This window comes from Serinus canaria, chromosome 13 (genome assembly GCF_022539315.1).
Source record: "Serinus canaria isolate serCan28SL12 chromosome 13, serCan2020, whole genome shotgun sequence".
In the NCBI taxonomy this organism is placed as follows: Eukaryota; Metazoa; Chordata; class Aves; order Passeriformes; family Fringillidae; genus Serinus; species Serinus canaria.
In genome coordinates, this window is record NC_066327.1 from 2,778,063 (window position 1) to 2,790,172 (window position 12,110).

General features: G+C 40.5%; 1 protein-coding gene across 1 annotated transcript in view; it reads right to left on the reverse strand.

Annotated features, from left to right (window-relative positions):
- ANKHD1 (ankyrin repeat and KH domain containing 1) overlaps positions 1-12,110 on the reverse strand; it is a 99,840-nt gene that overhangs the window by 84,343 nt on the left and 3,387 nt on the right. Inside the window, 1 exon segment of the mRNA XM_050979872.1 lies at positions 586-739. Coding sequence (XP_050835829.1) covers positions 586-739 — 154 coding nt within the window.

The window sequence follows — 12,110 nt, forward strand, 5'->3', positions numbered from 1 at the left end:
AAATAATTTCCAAATCCCTGACAAACATCCCAGTCACAAATTGTAGGAGGATTTGAATTAGTCAAGCTTTCACTCTTAAGCCAATAAATGTAGAAGCAACCATGTTCATCAGGTTTGTTCCAAAACAGGAATGTTTAATATGTATTTTCCAACAGTGATACCTCAGAACTACAGAATGCCAAAATGCTTTTGTGAAAGTTAAAAGAGACAAAAAAGTATTTTACCTGTAAATTTCTGGAGTAATGAATTAATAATTATATATTGACCAAAGAAGCAGGAAAAAAGTCATTTTAGCAAGTCTCATTCCTTCTATTCTCTCCCCATTAATTCTCCCTCTCATAACATATGTAATCTCAAGTCAGTGAAATACCATTTAATTCAAATTAATTTTTCTAACTTTGTAAGTACAGAAAGAGTGCACTAAGCAACCTGCAACACTTGTTAAGAGTTAAGAGCTTCTTTTCCATGTTTTGCTCATCATGGGAAATTTCCAGACTCCTGAACATTTCACTAGTGTCAAAATTTATGTGCTGCCAGATCTATGTACAAGTCAGGTTCAGAAAAAGAACTACACAGGGAAAGTACCTGCTGCCTCCAGTAAGGCTTCTAGTCTTGCTTGTGTTTCTGGATCCACAGTTCTCAAGTCCGCACCTTCTGCAGCACTCGATAAGAATAACTCCGATGTGGTTTTGAGTACTGGGTTATCAAGATCTTCTTGGTCCAAAATAAATGATTCAACCTGTTTGCAAAGTCAAAAAAACAATTTTACCATTTTTGAAGCTTTAAAGTAAATCTAAAATATTACCCACAAAAATAATCTAACTGTACTATCATAAAAGAACATAGAACAAAACTACAAAAAACATCTGGTCAACTCAGTGAAGAAGTAGTTAAACTCACAAAATACAAAAACCCTGCATTAAAAAAAAAATTGCAAAAATTACAATTTGAAACACCTTAAATACAGCAAGGTCACCTCAGATAAAATACAGAATAAGTGTTATGCATGTTTGCACAGTTAACCACCCAAGCAGGCAGACACAAGAACCTGTAACATCTTTGCCACCAGAAGTTCATCTACCATGTTATTAATAAAAGCCACCAGTAATGACTGTGGTACAGCTGGACCTATCTGAGTGCCAGGGAAAGATGGAATGTTTTCCCAAGATGCCTTTCATTTCTCTTTTAAAAGTAATTTCAACAGAGGTACCACAAAGATTTTGTTTATTTTGAGCAGGAACACAAGAATTGACCAAAACTCAACACCAAAACATCTGTTTCCAAGCTGCCACTCAGCATTACCCAAGTCTGCTCTGCTTTCTGGACAAGAACAGATCTGCAGAAGGATTAAGCAGGCAGGTATTCCAACCAAGCAGCAATAATGCTGTCCCACCAGTGCCCCACGTGACCTCCAAACACAAGCCCATGGAATTACTCAACATAACACACTGCAGTTTTCTGACAGCTTGCCAGAGTAAACAAGGAGGATACCTGACTCACACTCTAAAGAGAGCAGAGCTACATTTCAGAATCTCCCAAGCTTAGACATAATTCCCCCTATTTTCAGTAGTATTTTAAGACAAAAACATTATTTCATAATTAGATGTTGTCTGTTACCTGTACCAACACTACTGGTGCCTTAGATTTGCTCATTTGTAGAAATGAGACATTCCTGTTATTCAGCCACTGCTGCCCTCTCCCACTTCATACCCCAGTCTCATCTTCCTTTCTCAGCTTTCCCCAAAATACTTCCCCCTATTTTTCTCACCCCAGCAGAAAACTACCATCTCGTTTCCCCTGGAAAAGGAAAATTTATACCCTAAAAAAAAAAAAAAAAAAAATCAAATCAGGCCATCTGCAAATTCATTAAGTGCTCCATTGTGTGAACAACGTTTCCAGGATCTGGGAGCAGCACAGAGCTCTGCTATTCAAGAGTTCATTTCTTCCCCTTTTTGATATGTAAATGGCTGTAACACTATCCCCTGGTGTCCAAGCCAGCCCTGTGTGCCAGGGAAATGCTCACATGGGAATATAATGGGAATCAGGAGCGAGTATGACTTTTTAGGAACACCAAACACGAGGCCCACATCTCAGTGGATATTTGTGATCCCAGCCAGCTTACAGATAGCAGATCTTGTGTGCCAGACACAAATATTAAAGGTAAGAGCAGGCTCTCATCTGGGACTCAGAGAAGCAAGATTTCTAGGTTAGTCCAAGCAACAGTCCTAAAATAAGAAACTGTCATTGCAAGAGAGAGTTGAACATTAAACAAGCAGGAAATTAGTGACCTAAACCAGTGATACATATTTTTACAGCAAACAAAGAAGAGCTATTTACAACTCACAGCAAAACAGAACCCTACAGTAAGAGCCCCCTCAACAGAACTCAAATTTCAGGTTAGTCCACAGCCAGCTTAAGGACTCCCTGCTTTCATGAGTTCTGATGCAAAACTGACTTCTGGGAAAATTCACCCTTACCTACATGAGTACTTCAGGGTTTTTCATTTTTTCCCACAAGACCACACATGGCATTAATACGATGGAAATATTATTCCTATTGCAACATGTTTGTGTGATCTGGTGGAAGGCAGAAATTCCCACTGTGTCTACATGACCATCCATTATACACAGCTGAGAACTAGATACAAGAAATTTTATTAGATTCTTATGGACATTTTTCTTTGTCAACTACACCACTACATTTAACAGCAGTCCTCCCTTTTGAGGACATACCAAAAGGAGTAAAATGTCACCTCCCACTTGAGAACAACAAACACTGCAGAAACACTCAGTGGCTCCTGGCAAGCCTTAGGGGTTCAGCCTTGGGAAGAGCCAGGCAATCCTCAGCCAAGGGAAGCACAGCAGCCTTGCAGCAACCTGCCAGAAGCTGCCCTGCTGCAAATTCTAAAACTTCATGGGTTTGACACTTTGGGAAAGATATGGACCATTTTCTCCTTGACTGCTGCCAGCACAAGCTCACTGGGATCTATTTACTGGATTTTACAGGCAACAATCCACATCTTGAACCTAAATCAGTGTTAATTCACCATTCACAAATATTCAGCTTGCAAGGAACCTCTGTCCCCCAACAGGGAATCCATTTTGCTTACAGGAACCTCTAAATAAGTCTGTCTTTCTAACAATGACTGTGCAAACACTACAAATTAGAGCAAACTACACACACAGTTTTTACTTAAGAATACAACTTGGGTAGTACTGGTGCAGTCTGCTCTTTTCACCACTCTTATTAACTCTTCCTGCCTTTCAGCTCTTCTTTACATCAGCAACTGTACTTCCAGAGACCTTGCACAATTAAAATCTCTCAAAAATTCTTGCTTCATATACAATACTTTCATCATAGTTTTGTATCATAGGAAGGCAGATGCTTTCATTATTACTGCACATGCTGAGCATCAATTTTTAGGTTTTATTTTGATTTTTAGTAAGAGCTTAACAACATACATACACACAATAAAAATATATCTTGAGTGTGAAAATACTGAAAATCCATATGCAAAATGTTAAAATAGCTGCACCACTGCCAGTCTCCCAGAATAAACTTCAATGTATTTTCAAGTCAGAATGTCTGACATTTCTGTAAATCAATACAGTTTCTCACACACGAAGACAAAGCTAGAGAGAATGAACAGTTGGATAACATCACTAATAGCAGAGTGAGAAACTACCTAATTGATCAGATGTCTCTTGTGAATGGAAGTGACCTACAATAATCACATATTATAATAATCTTTTTCTAAAAATCAAAACTATCACAAATATATCAAACAAATCTGTCTTTTTCAACAAAAAATAAACTTCATTACAAATCAAAAGCGGCAAGTAAAAAATCCAAACATATCTCATATTAGCATTCCTGGAAGACATAATACACTGCTCATGTGGCAAAATTTAGGCACTCTGCTCTACCCTAATCAGATCTGCAGCAAAGTGATAGAGTAACCAGTCACTGTGCTATTTTTGGATTATTTTGTGAGCTGCTTTGGGCAGTTAATAAGCATCTTACTTGGGAAGACTCAATGGGAACACATGGATTCCAGATATTATTCTAAGTGCCAAACCAATTTCACCTTCCCAGTCCAAACCCAAGAAGCTGCACAGGACTGGAGGGCAGAGCTTCACCACCTCGTGTGTCTCCTCCTCTCCCACATCAACCATGGCCCTGGCCTGAAGTCCTGCCAAGGACTGCAGCAGCCTGGCAGCTCTGCAGATCCAGTTACAGCCCTGGTGCCTCCCTCCAGAGCAGCTACCTTGCAGCCATGTGGCCTCAACTCCATCAGTGTTTATTGGTAACACCAGCACTGAGTTCCCTGCAGGTCAGGGGGATGCAGAGAGACTTTACAGGCACCAACATCGCCACCAACACCGGTCATTCTGGTGAGATGGACACGACGTGCAGGGTTACAACACATTTCTAATATTAAATCTAAACTGATCTTCCTTATGTTGCACTACTGCAAAGTACTTTTCCCAGAATAGCCTGGACCTGCTCACAAATAGCCTGCTCCTGACAGAGGATGGAAAAGCTTCCTGGGTAGCTGTAGGTAGCACTGTTCTCTCTTCCTCCTGCAGGCAAGGGCAGCAGCAGAGACAGCTCCTTCCACCTTCCATTTCTGCCACACTAGTGCTCCTGGGAAGACCATCTTCACAAAAAGTGTTGATAGGAAAGAGAAAGGTGCTGTCAAATTATTTCCTTGAACTTGTATTTTCCAGGAACCCATTGAGCTATGAACAATTATTTTGGGGTAACAATACTCATTGCTCTGTTTGTGAAGTATTTACAAATAAAAAGGACCCAAGCTCTTGATTGGGACTCCTCAACTCCTACTTTTTATGCAAATAAACGAATGCCTGAATTTCTCTTTTGTGTTAGGAAACCATTCCTAATTGCTTCTATAATTCCATTTGGACATTTTCACTCCATAATTAACAGCATGTGCAATGCTGCATTAGGAGAAATGTGAGAAATGCAGCAGAGAAAGTTCTTCTGGAATTTTCAGAAAAACCCAACCTCTAACAGTTTATGTTTTTATGTCCTTTATTAAACTAAATGCCAATATTGGATTAATACTTGCAATCCTGCCCTAAAATTTTTGGGGAATAGTGACAGGACATAGCACTAAGAATGAACTTTAGTTTGTATTTCAAATTTAACATCAAACCCCTGTAAATTCCACATATAAAGGATGTCAGCTATCAAAACCATTAAAAATATTCATTCCAAGGAGAAAGTAAAGTGAATGACCTTGTCCCTGACATGACACTCTTAGATGCTCTCTGCAACAGTTAAGTGCCGCACAAGCCCCTTGGTGTGGACTTAACTCCAACAAAAACCTTGGTTTTGATTTACCAGAGAATGCACTTTTCAACACTCTTCCCCTGCCAGCCCAGACAAACATCTTTGCACCTGTTTAAGGTACTTTCCTGCACAACCATTTCAGTTTCAAGAGATGGAGTAAAGGGAGAGGAAAAACCACACACTAATGTGGGTATTTTCACAAAACCTTTCAGTGGGGTATCAGAACACTGTCCTTTCTTGGCATTTCAAAGCTACAGAAAGCAAAATAAACATTTCAGGGAAGTACTCTAGAGTCAGTACCTAGAAACAACACAGAATCAATGGGAACATCAATTCAGACATAATTAATTATATAAAACCATACTCACTCTGTTTGGCTAGAGCTGTAATTTTTGAAGGCAGTTTCTTCCATTAAAAAATAAAAGTTCCAGTCCAAGAAGACAGAAGCCACTATGACCCATGACTCACCACAAGAGCATTATCCAGCACTATGGATGCTGTGATTACACAGTCCCCTGCCAGCCTGGGGGGGGTACAAGGTGCTCTGGGTGCTCACCACCTCAATGGGAAGCATAAAGTACTTGGAGCATCCTTTCCAGTCACTGCTCACCTTCTGACAGGTCAGGCAGCTCTCAGACACTTTCACAGGTCACCTTAACATATCGAAAAGGGAGAAAACAAATAATTTTCTACCACTTTACTGAATTTCATGGACATACGAAGGGGTCTGTCAAGCTGGAAGATCATTCTTCTGAGAACAGAAAGACATTAGATCATGATCAGCTCCCTGTGAGGCCATAAACCTGACCATGGTTCCACCTTTAAGTGGAGCTGTCAGTGCTCACACCTGCAGCAGCAGCTCCATAGGCAGGGCATTAGACTGGGAGAGAAGGGGTGCAAATCTGTTTAGCTCTGACTGCAGCAGGAAGCTGATTGACTGGAGGCAGGATTATCTAAAGGACAGCCTTTATTCCCACAGACATGAAACAATTACCAGCAAGTGAAACAAGCAGCTACAGGATCTAGGCTGTGATGAGCTCATTTCAGAGCACAGGTTCATGTTGCAGATGCTGCTATAGACACAGGGTAAATACAGGTGGACACAACCTCAAGATTTGTTGCTGCAGGAAAGGAAAGGCCCTCACACACAGTGTGGGCCATAAGTCCAACATCCCTACACACAACACAATGTTCTTGATGTGTTACCACACGAGCTGCCTAAAATGATGGGAGAGGCAGCAGGCAGTGAGCAAGGACTGACATCTTTATGGCTGTTTCACCACAGGGTCTCAAGCCTGGCACCCCAAGTCACCAGTCAATTCTCAAAATTACAGCTGTCATTTGAAACATGCAGATAAAACAATAAATCAGAATTAATGTTTTACACTAATACCCGTCCTTTCCAGAGATTGCTTGGTTTTCAATTTTCTTGCACTCACACTGAACCATAAGCAGACATTCCTGTCAAATGTTTCCTGTCAATTTAAGCACTTACCTGAATTCTCTCTTAAGTAGACAACTGACACTATGCCATTTAAGTAGTTCTGAATACCACAAACTACGCCCTATCACAAGCCTCTGGAAAGAGCTGTCTGATCTGTGAATCTGCCAGAAACAGAACACTTCTATTTATTTTTATTAAAGCACTGTTTCACAACAATAAGCAACATCATTGCACCCTGTTAACCCTCATAGAATTAAGGCACACAACACACATGTTGACTCCTCTTGGTACAAGAAAATGACAATGCTACAAAGTTTCTGTGTATAGCAGAAAAGAAGATTTACTCATCTCAGTAATTACTGAAATAACCCAAAACACTGGTAAATCCAGACATATTCAATGTCTGATAAACAAAAATAATTATAATTATATTTTCCCCAGGTACAAAACAATCTTTTGCAGCAAGGAGCTGTCACGTACAGAACTGGAACTGACAACTGAAGCTTATTAAAAATTCACATCAATACCAGTAAATCAAGTGCCAATTCTTGACTTTATACCAAAGAAAACCTTTGAATGGAGACCAGAAACTTGACTAAAATAAGCACCACTTGCACTAAGCACTCGTTATTTTCACGTATTCTATCTCAGTCCACTCTAAATCATGTTCTGAGCGCTCCATCTTCCCCATGGGCTCCAGGATTCCCTCCTCTCCTGTTTTTTTATCTAATATTCCCACAGAAAGAGCAACTCTTCTTTCCTCACCCAAGCCAAGAAACAGCTGGTGTAATTCAGTATTTGATTTATTAGAATATAAACCAGAATTGTTGCATGAATTTAGCCATGGCTTTCCTTGCTCAAGTATTAAATCCCAGGCATTAAACCAAAGTGAAGGCAACTTTTAAGGCAGAAGATGAATAGATGCTTTTGTTTGCTGATGTAAAAGCTCACACCCAACCAAGATGGGAAACATTCTAAGCCACCTTCTTGGAAATGACCTTTTAAGATCTCTTTTCAATCCAAGGGGACAATGCCTAAATAGAAAAAAAATCATATAAGTGGATCTTGAATACAATAGTAATTCAATAATCTGTTTCCAGGCCAACCTATACATTTCAGACAGAGGAATCTCAGCATTTAAAGTGACTAATTAAGTTATCTAGAGGCTTATAGCAAACTGAAAATCATCCTGGCCTTTCTGCCCCTCTCAGATCCCAAGCTAGTGGCAGCAATTCTTTTCAAGGCCTGGATAAACAGGTCTGTGCATGCTGTCCCACTGCCAAAGCAGCAGAAACCCCAATGCAACTCCTGAGCCATCACTTAGTCATTTCAGAGAAACTATCAGAGAGCCCTGCCTAAGCTATCATCCACTGAAAATTCAAGATATAGCAGCACAAGGGCTTAAAAATGTAACTATTTTATAAAAACAATTTAAAAAGAGACATTTATCTAAGCAGTTGGATTTATCCTAAGAAATCCTAAATGCCAAACATGCACATGAGACTCCCTTTTCCCCTGGCTCCCTTTCAGGCTGTGGAAGAGCACATACTCTAAAGAGGTGATGCTCAGCAGTCACCAGGACCAAGGATCAGTTTGGGAGATCAGTCAGCCCCAAATGCTGATCTCCCCTCTTCTCTTGGCTTGAAATATGACTGACTTACTACCTACCCGCCATGTGACACTGTTGGTTTAATTCATGATTTGGAAAAGGAGAAAGTTCAGCAGGTTTAGGGATTTTCCTAGAAGAAAATTCTAGTTAATGAGTAATCCCTAAGTTTTACTGAATGCAAGGGAGAATAACTTAGGGACCTAGCTAAAACCTAGTGCTAACACATGAAATGTTAAAAACATCTGAGATGACTTTCTGTTGGCCCACTGTCCAGCACCCAATAAAACATCCTATTTTTCTTTTATTAGGAAGTATTTTCTTCCTGCAGGGTGGGTATACAGGAAGGTACCTTTGAAAAGCTCTCCTGGCCAGAAGGGCCAGCTACACTTGTCTCTTCTCAGCTACCACCAGCATTTGGACAAACACATCATTATAATTCAACTGGGAGTAACCCCTCTCAGTCTCAGCACTTTTTCTTACATATTCTAGGATGATTTGGAAGAGCTAAAGATGAAAATAATTTTGAAAAAAATCTCAACTCCCTCTTGAAAGCAAAGGACCAAAGTGAATAAGGGGTCTCATCTCACAAAGAGCAGGAAAGAAGGACCAAAGTGAATAAGGGGTCTCATCTCACAAAGAGCAGGAATTGCTCCTGTGCTGAACAGGATCCAGCACAGGAGCAATTCCTTTATTTATGTTTTATCATAGTAAGTAGAACCAATTATTTTATTTATGTTTTGTCATAGTAAGTGTTTTCTATCTACACTTGAGCAGAAGATACACAGTACTGCAAAAAAGGAGAAAATTTTCTAATATTTTATAAGACTTCTAAACAATCAACATTACATTAAAAAAAATTCTTAAGTAATGAGTTGCAAGAGTAAAATGCATTTCCACAAATTTCACTTGCTCAGCATTCCTCCAAAATTATGCAAAATAAAACCTCTGCACTTTCACAATAAAAAGGGAGAACTACTTGGTGACAAAAAAAACCAAAACTATCTGTATTCTATTACAATATATATCTATGTATATTAAGGACTATAGCATACCATCCTATCTAAATTAACTCCTAAATCCAAATATTAATTCACCTGCACTTCACTTTGTCAGAGGCAGCTTGGGTTTATAACACAAAGGCTGCAACCTTGTTACTGCAGTCTGTTGCTACAAAAAAGAAGTATTTGTATCATTTCAAAGTTAAAGTAATCTTTAGTTTATCATTGACCAAGGTCACTTGAGGTACCAGTAAGAAAGTTTCTATTTGAGACAACCTCTGAGGCCAGGCACTGTGCGAAAACCTCCTAAAATTATTAAAGTACTTGCACAAATCACTGATTTCTGAATTTTGCTCCCAGTACCCCATTCCAGCAGAAGGCCATTCCCACCAGGAAGACAAGGTTTACACGAGGCCTTTGGCTGGTGTTTGCAGGGCACTTGGGCTGCTGCTAGGGAAGAAAGCATCTGCAGGAGCCAATGAAAGCACCCTGCTAAGAGTGAGGCCTCAGAGCTTCAATTAAACAGGGCCACAAAGGTCCTCAAACAAGATGCAGGAGTTATTTTTCCTGCTTCATGAAGTTTTCAGTGGGAAAGATACCTAAAGGTTCCTTCTTCCATGGAAGTCAAGACTTGCCTCTGTTTTAAATCCAAGAATCATTTTTACTCCAATAACAGCTTAATACTTTAAAGGAATCATCACAGATATTACAAGAACTCAAAATTACCTACTAAGATGGAAGCTCTGCAGCCTCCTCACCTGCAGGGTCTGAGCCCCAGCTGCAGACTCCAACAAACACCCCAGCTCAGTCCTGGAGCTGCTCCCAGTTTTGAAGGCCAGGCCACACAAGTGCACAGAAAAATGAGTGCCTGTGTATTCCCCTTCCCTCCACACTGACCCTTCTGTCAAGTCAATGTTGCAGGGATGGTTTGAGCTCTGAGCAGAGGACAATGTCCCCATGGCACCATCCAGCTGGATTTTAGCATCCTCCAAGACAAGGAAATGAGGCTGCCCAATATCGAGCCCATGGGGGAGCAGCTGGGTAGCCCCAATTTAAATCAGAACACAAGAAATCATGATTCAGCATTAATGCTCAAACAAACCCTTCCCACCCCCCACCAGACTGTAAGTAGTTGACTGGTGAAAACTATGTGCAAATTTGTACCTAAATATAGATGTTCTGCTAAATTTGGCAAATCTCTCTTTACCAAGGGGTTGCACTGCATATTTATGTAATTATACAGTAGTATTTCACATCTTTACTTTCTACACCTATCATTAGAAAACAGTTGCTGACATTTATTTTAGGTCATATACTCAGCTGGGTCAAGCTGCACTAAAGGGAGACCCAAGTTCAAGAAACCTTAGAAATGAGCCCACTGTAAAATGTTATTAAATAGGATTAACCATACTGCTTGTAGGGTTACCAGACATGCACACAGAAACACTGCTTGTTCCTGGTCACCACAGGCCACACTTGCAAAGCTACTGAGATATCTACCATGATTTTTCTGGAAGTTAGATGCCTAATCAGACTGGGAATAAATGAACACCCTACTAACCAGCTCTCTGCATCCTGAAGAGTTACCTCAACACTTCTGGAAACCTGAACATGTTACCCCTTGAGGTTTTCTAACCACTGAATAATTCCTGGAAGGAAATTTTACTTTTTTATTTTTCCATCTCTTACCTTCTAAACTTTGAAAGAGCTTGACAAAAGAAAAAGATGAATTGCTAAACTGAAACCTACATTTTTCAGAGAAAAGGCTTTTCTGCTTAATACCATCTACCTGAACTTGCATCTACTTTTTGAATTTCTATTCCTTATGGTAAAGAAAATGCTGCTATTTACATTGTTTCTAATACAATGAAAATTGAATGGCCTGAGCATTACGTTAGCCTCAGAAGTCAAAAGATGCATTGTGCACACCATCTACAAAGCAGATCCATGTTAGGAAGGTTAAACAATGCAGCAATGACTTTAATAGACAACACTGCTAATCTGAAACAAACTAGGTATTTACTCGGAATTTCAAACCACGTTTAAAAATTAAGAGTCCTCAGGTTGCAGGGAGGGGGGCCCCAGACAAAATCTCCAGGTACTGAACTGCTCTGGAGTGCATGCCATTCAACTACTCATCCTACTCCTTGTAGGAGGTATGTTATGTCTGATTTTTAATTATGCTTTATGTAAATATCCCCAGAGGCTTATGCAATAGGTACAGGCTTAAGTAAGGCGAGCTGGTGGAGGCAGCTCAGGAGAGGGAAGCCGAGAGCTGAGCTCACTCCATAGCCAAGGGCTGGGTGAGCTCCAGTCGTCACTGAAGGCCTCCAAAGCCCTGAATTACAGAATAGGAGAGATTTGCTACATTTGTACACTCACTGCCAAAAGCTACTCACTAAACCAAGCTCCCAGATCCCCTGGTACTTCTGTCAGCACAGCCAGCTTCTGCTGCTTGATTTACAACAGCTCAGCAAACTGTCCTGAGCACCAACACAGCCACATTTGTCACCTGCTTCAACTCCTGCTGCCACACTTTGCTGCTGGGAGGGTTTTTGATGAGGACCTGCACTTTCTGTGGCCACCAAAGACCCGATGGACACGCAGTAAACAGCACTGCCCTCCCAGCACAGGCTCACCTTGACCTACAGCCCTCAGAGCCAGGGTGGAGGAGGCTGTTCAATGCTTGTGCCTTTGGCACTGCTGTAAGTACCAGCAAAACTCTCAAGGAGTGGTAATAATA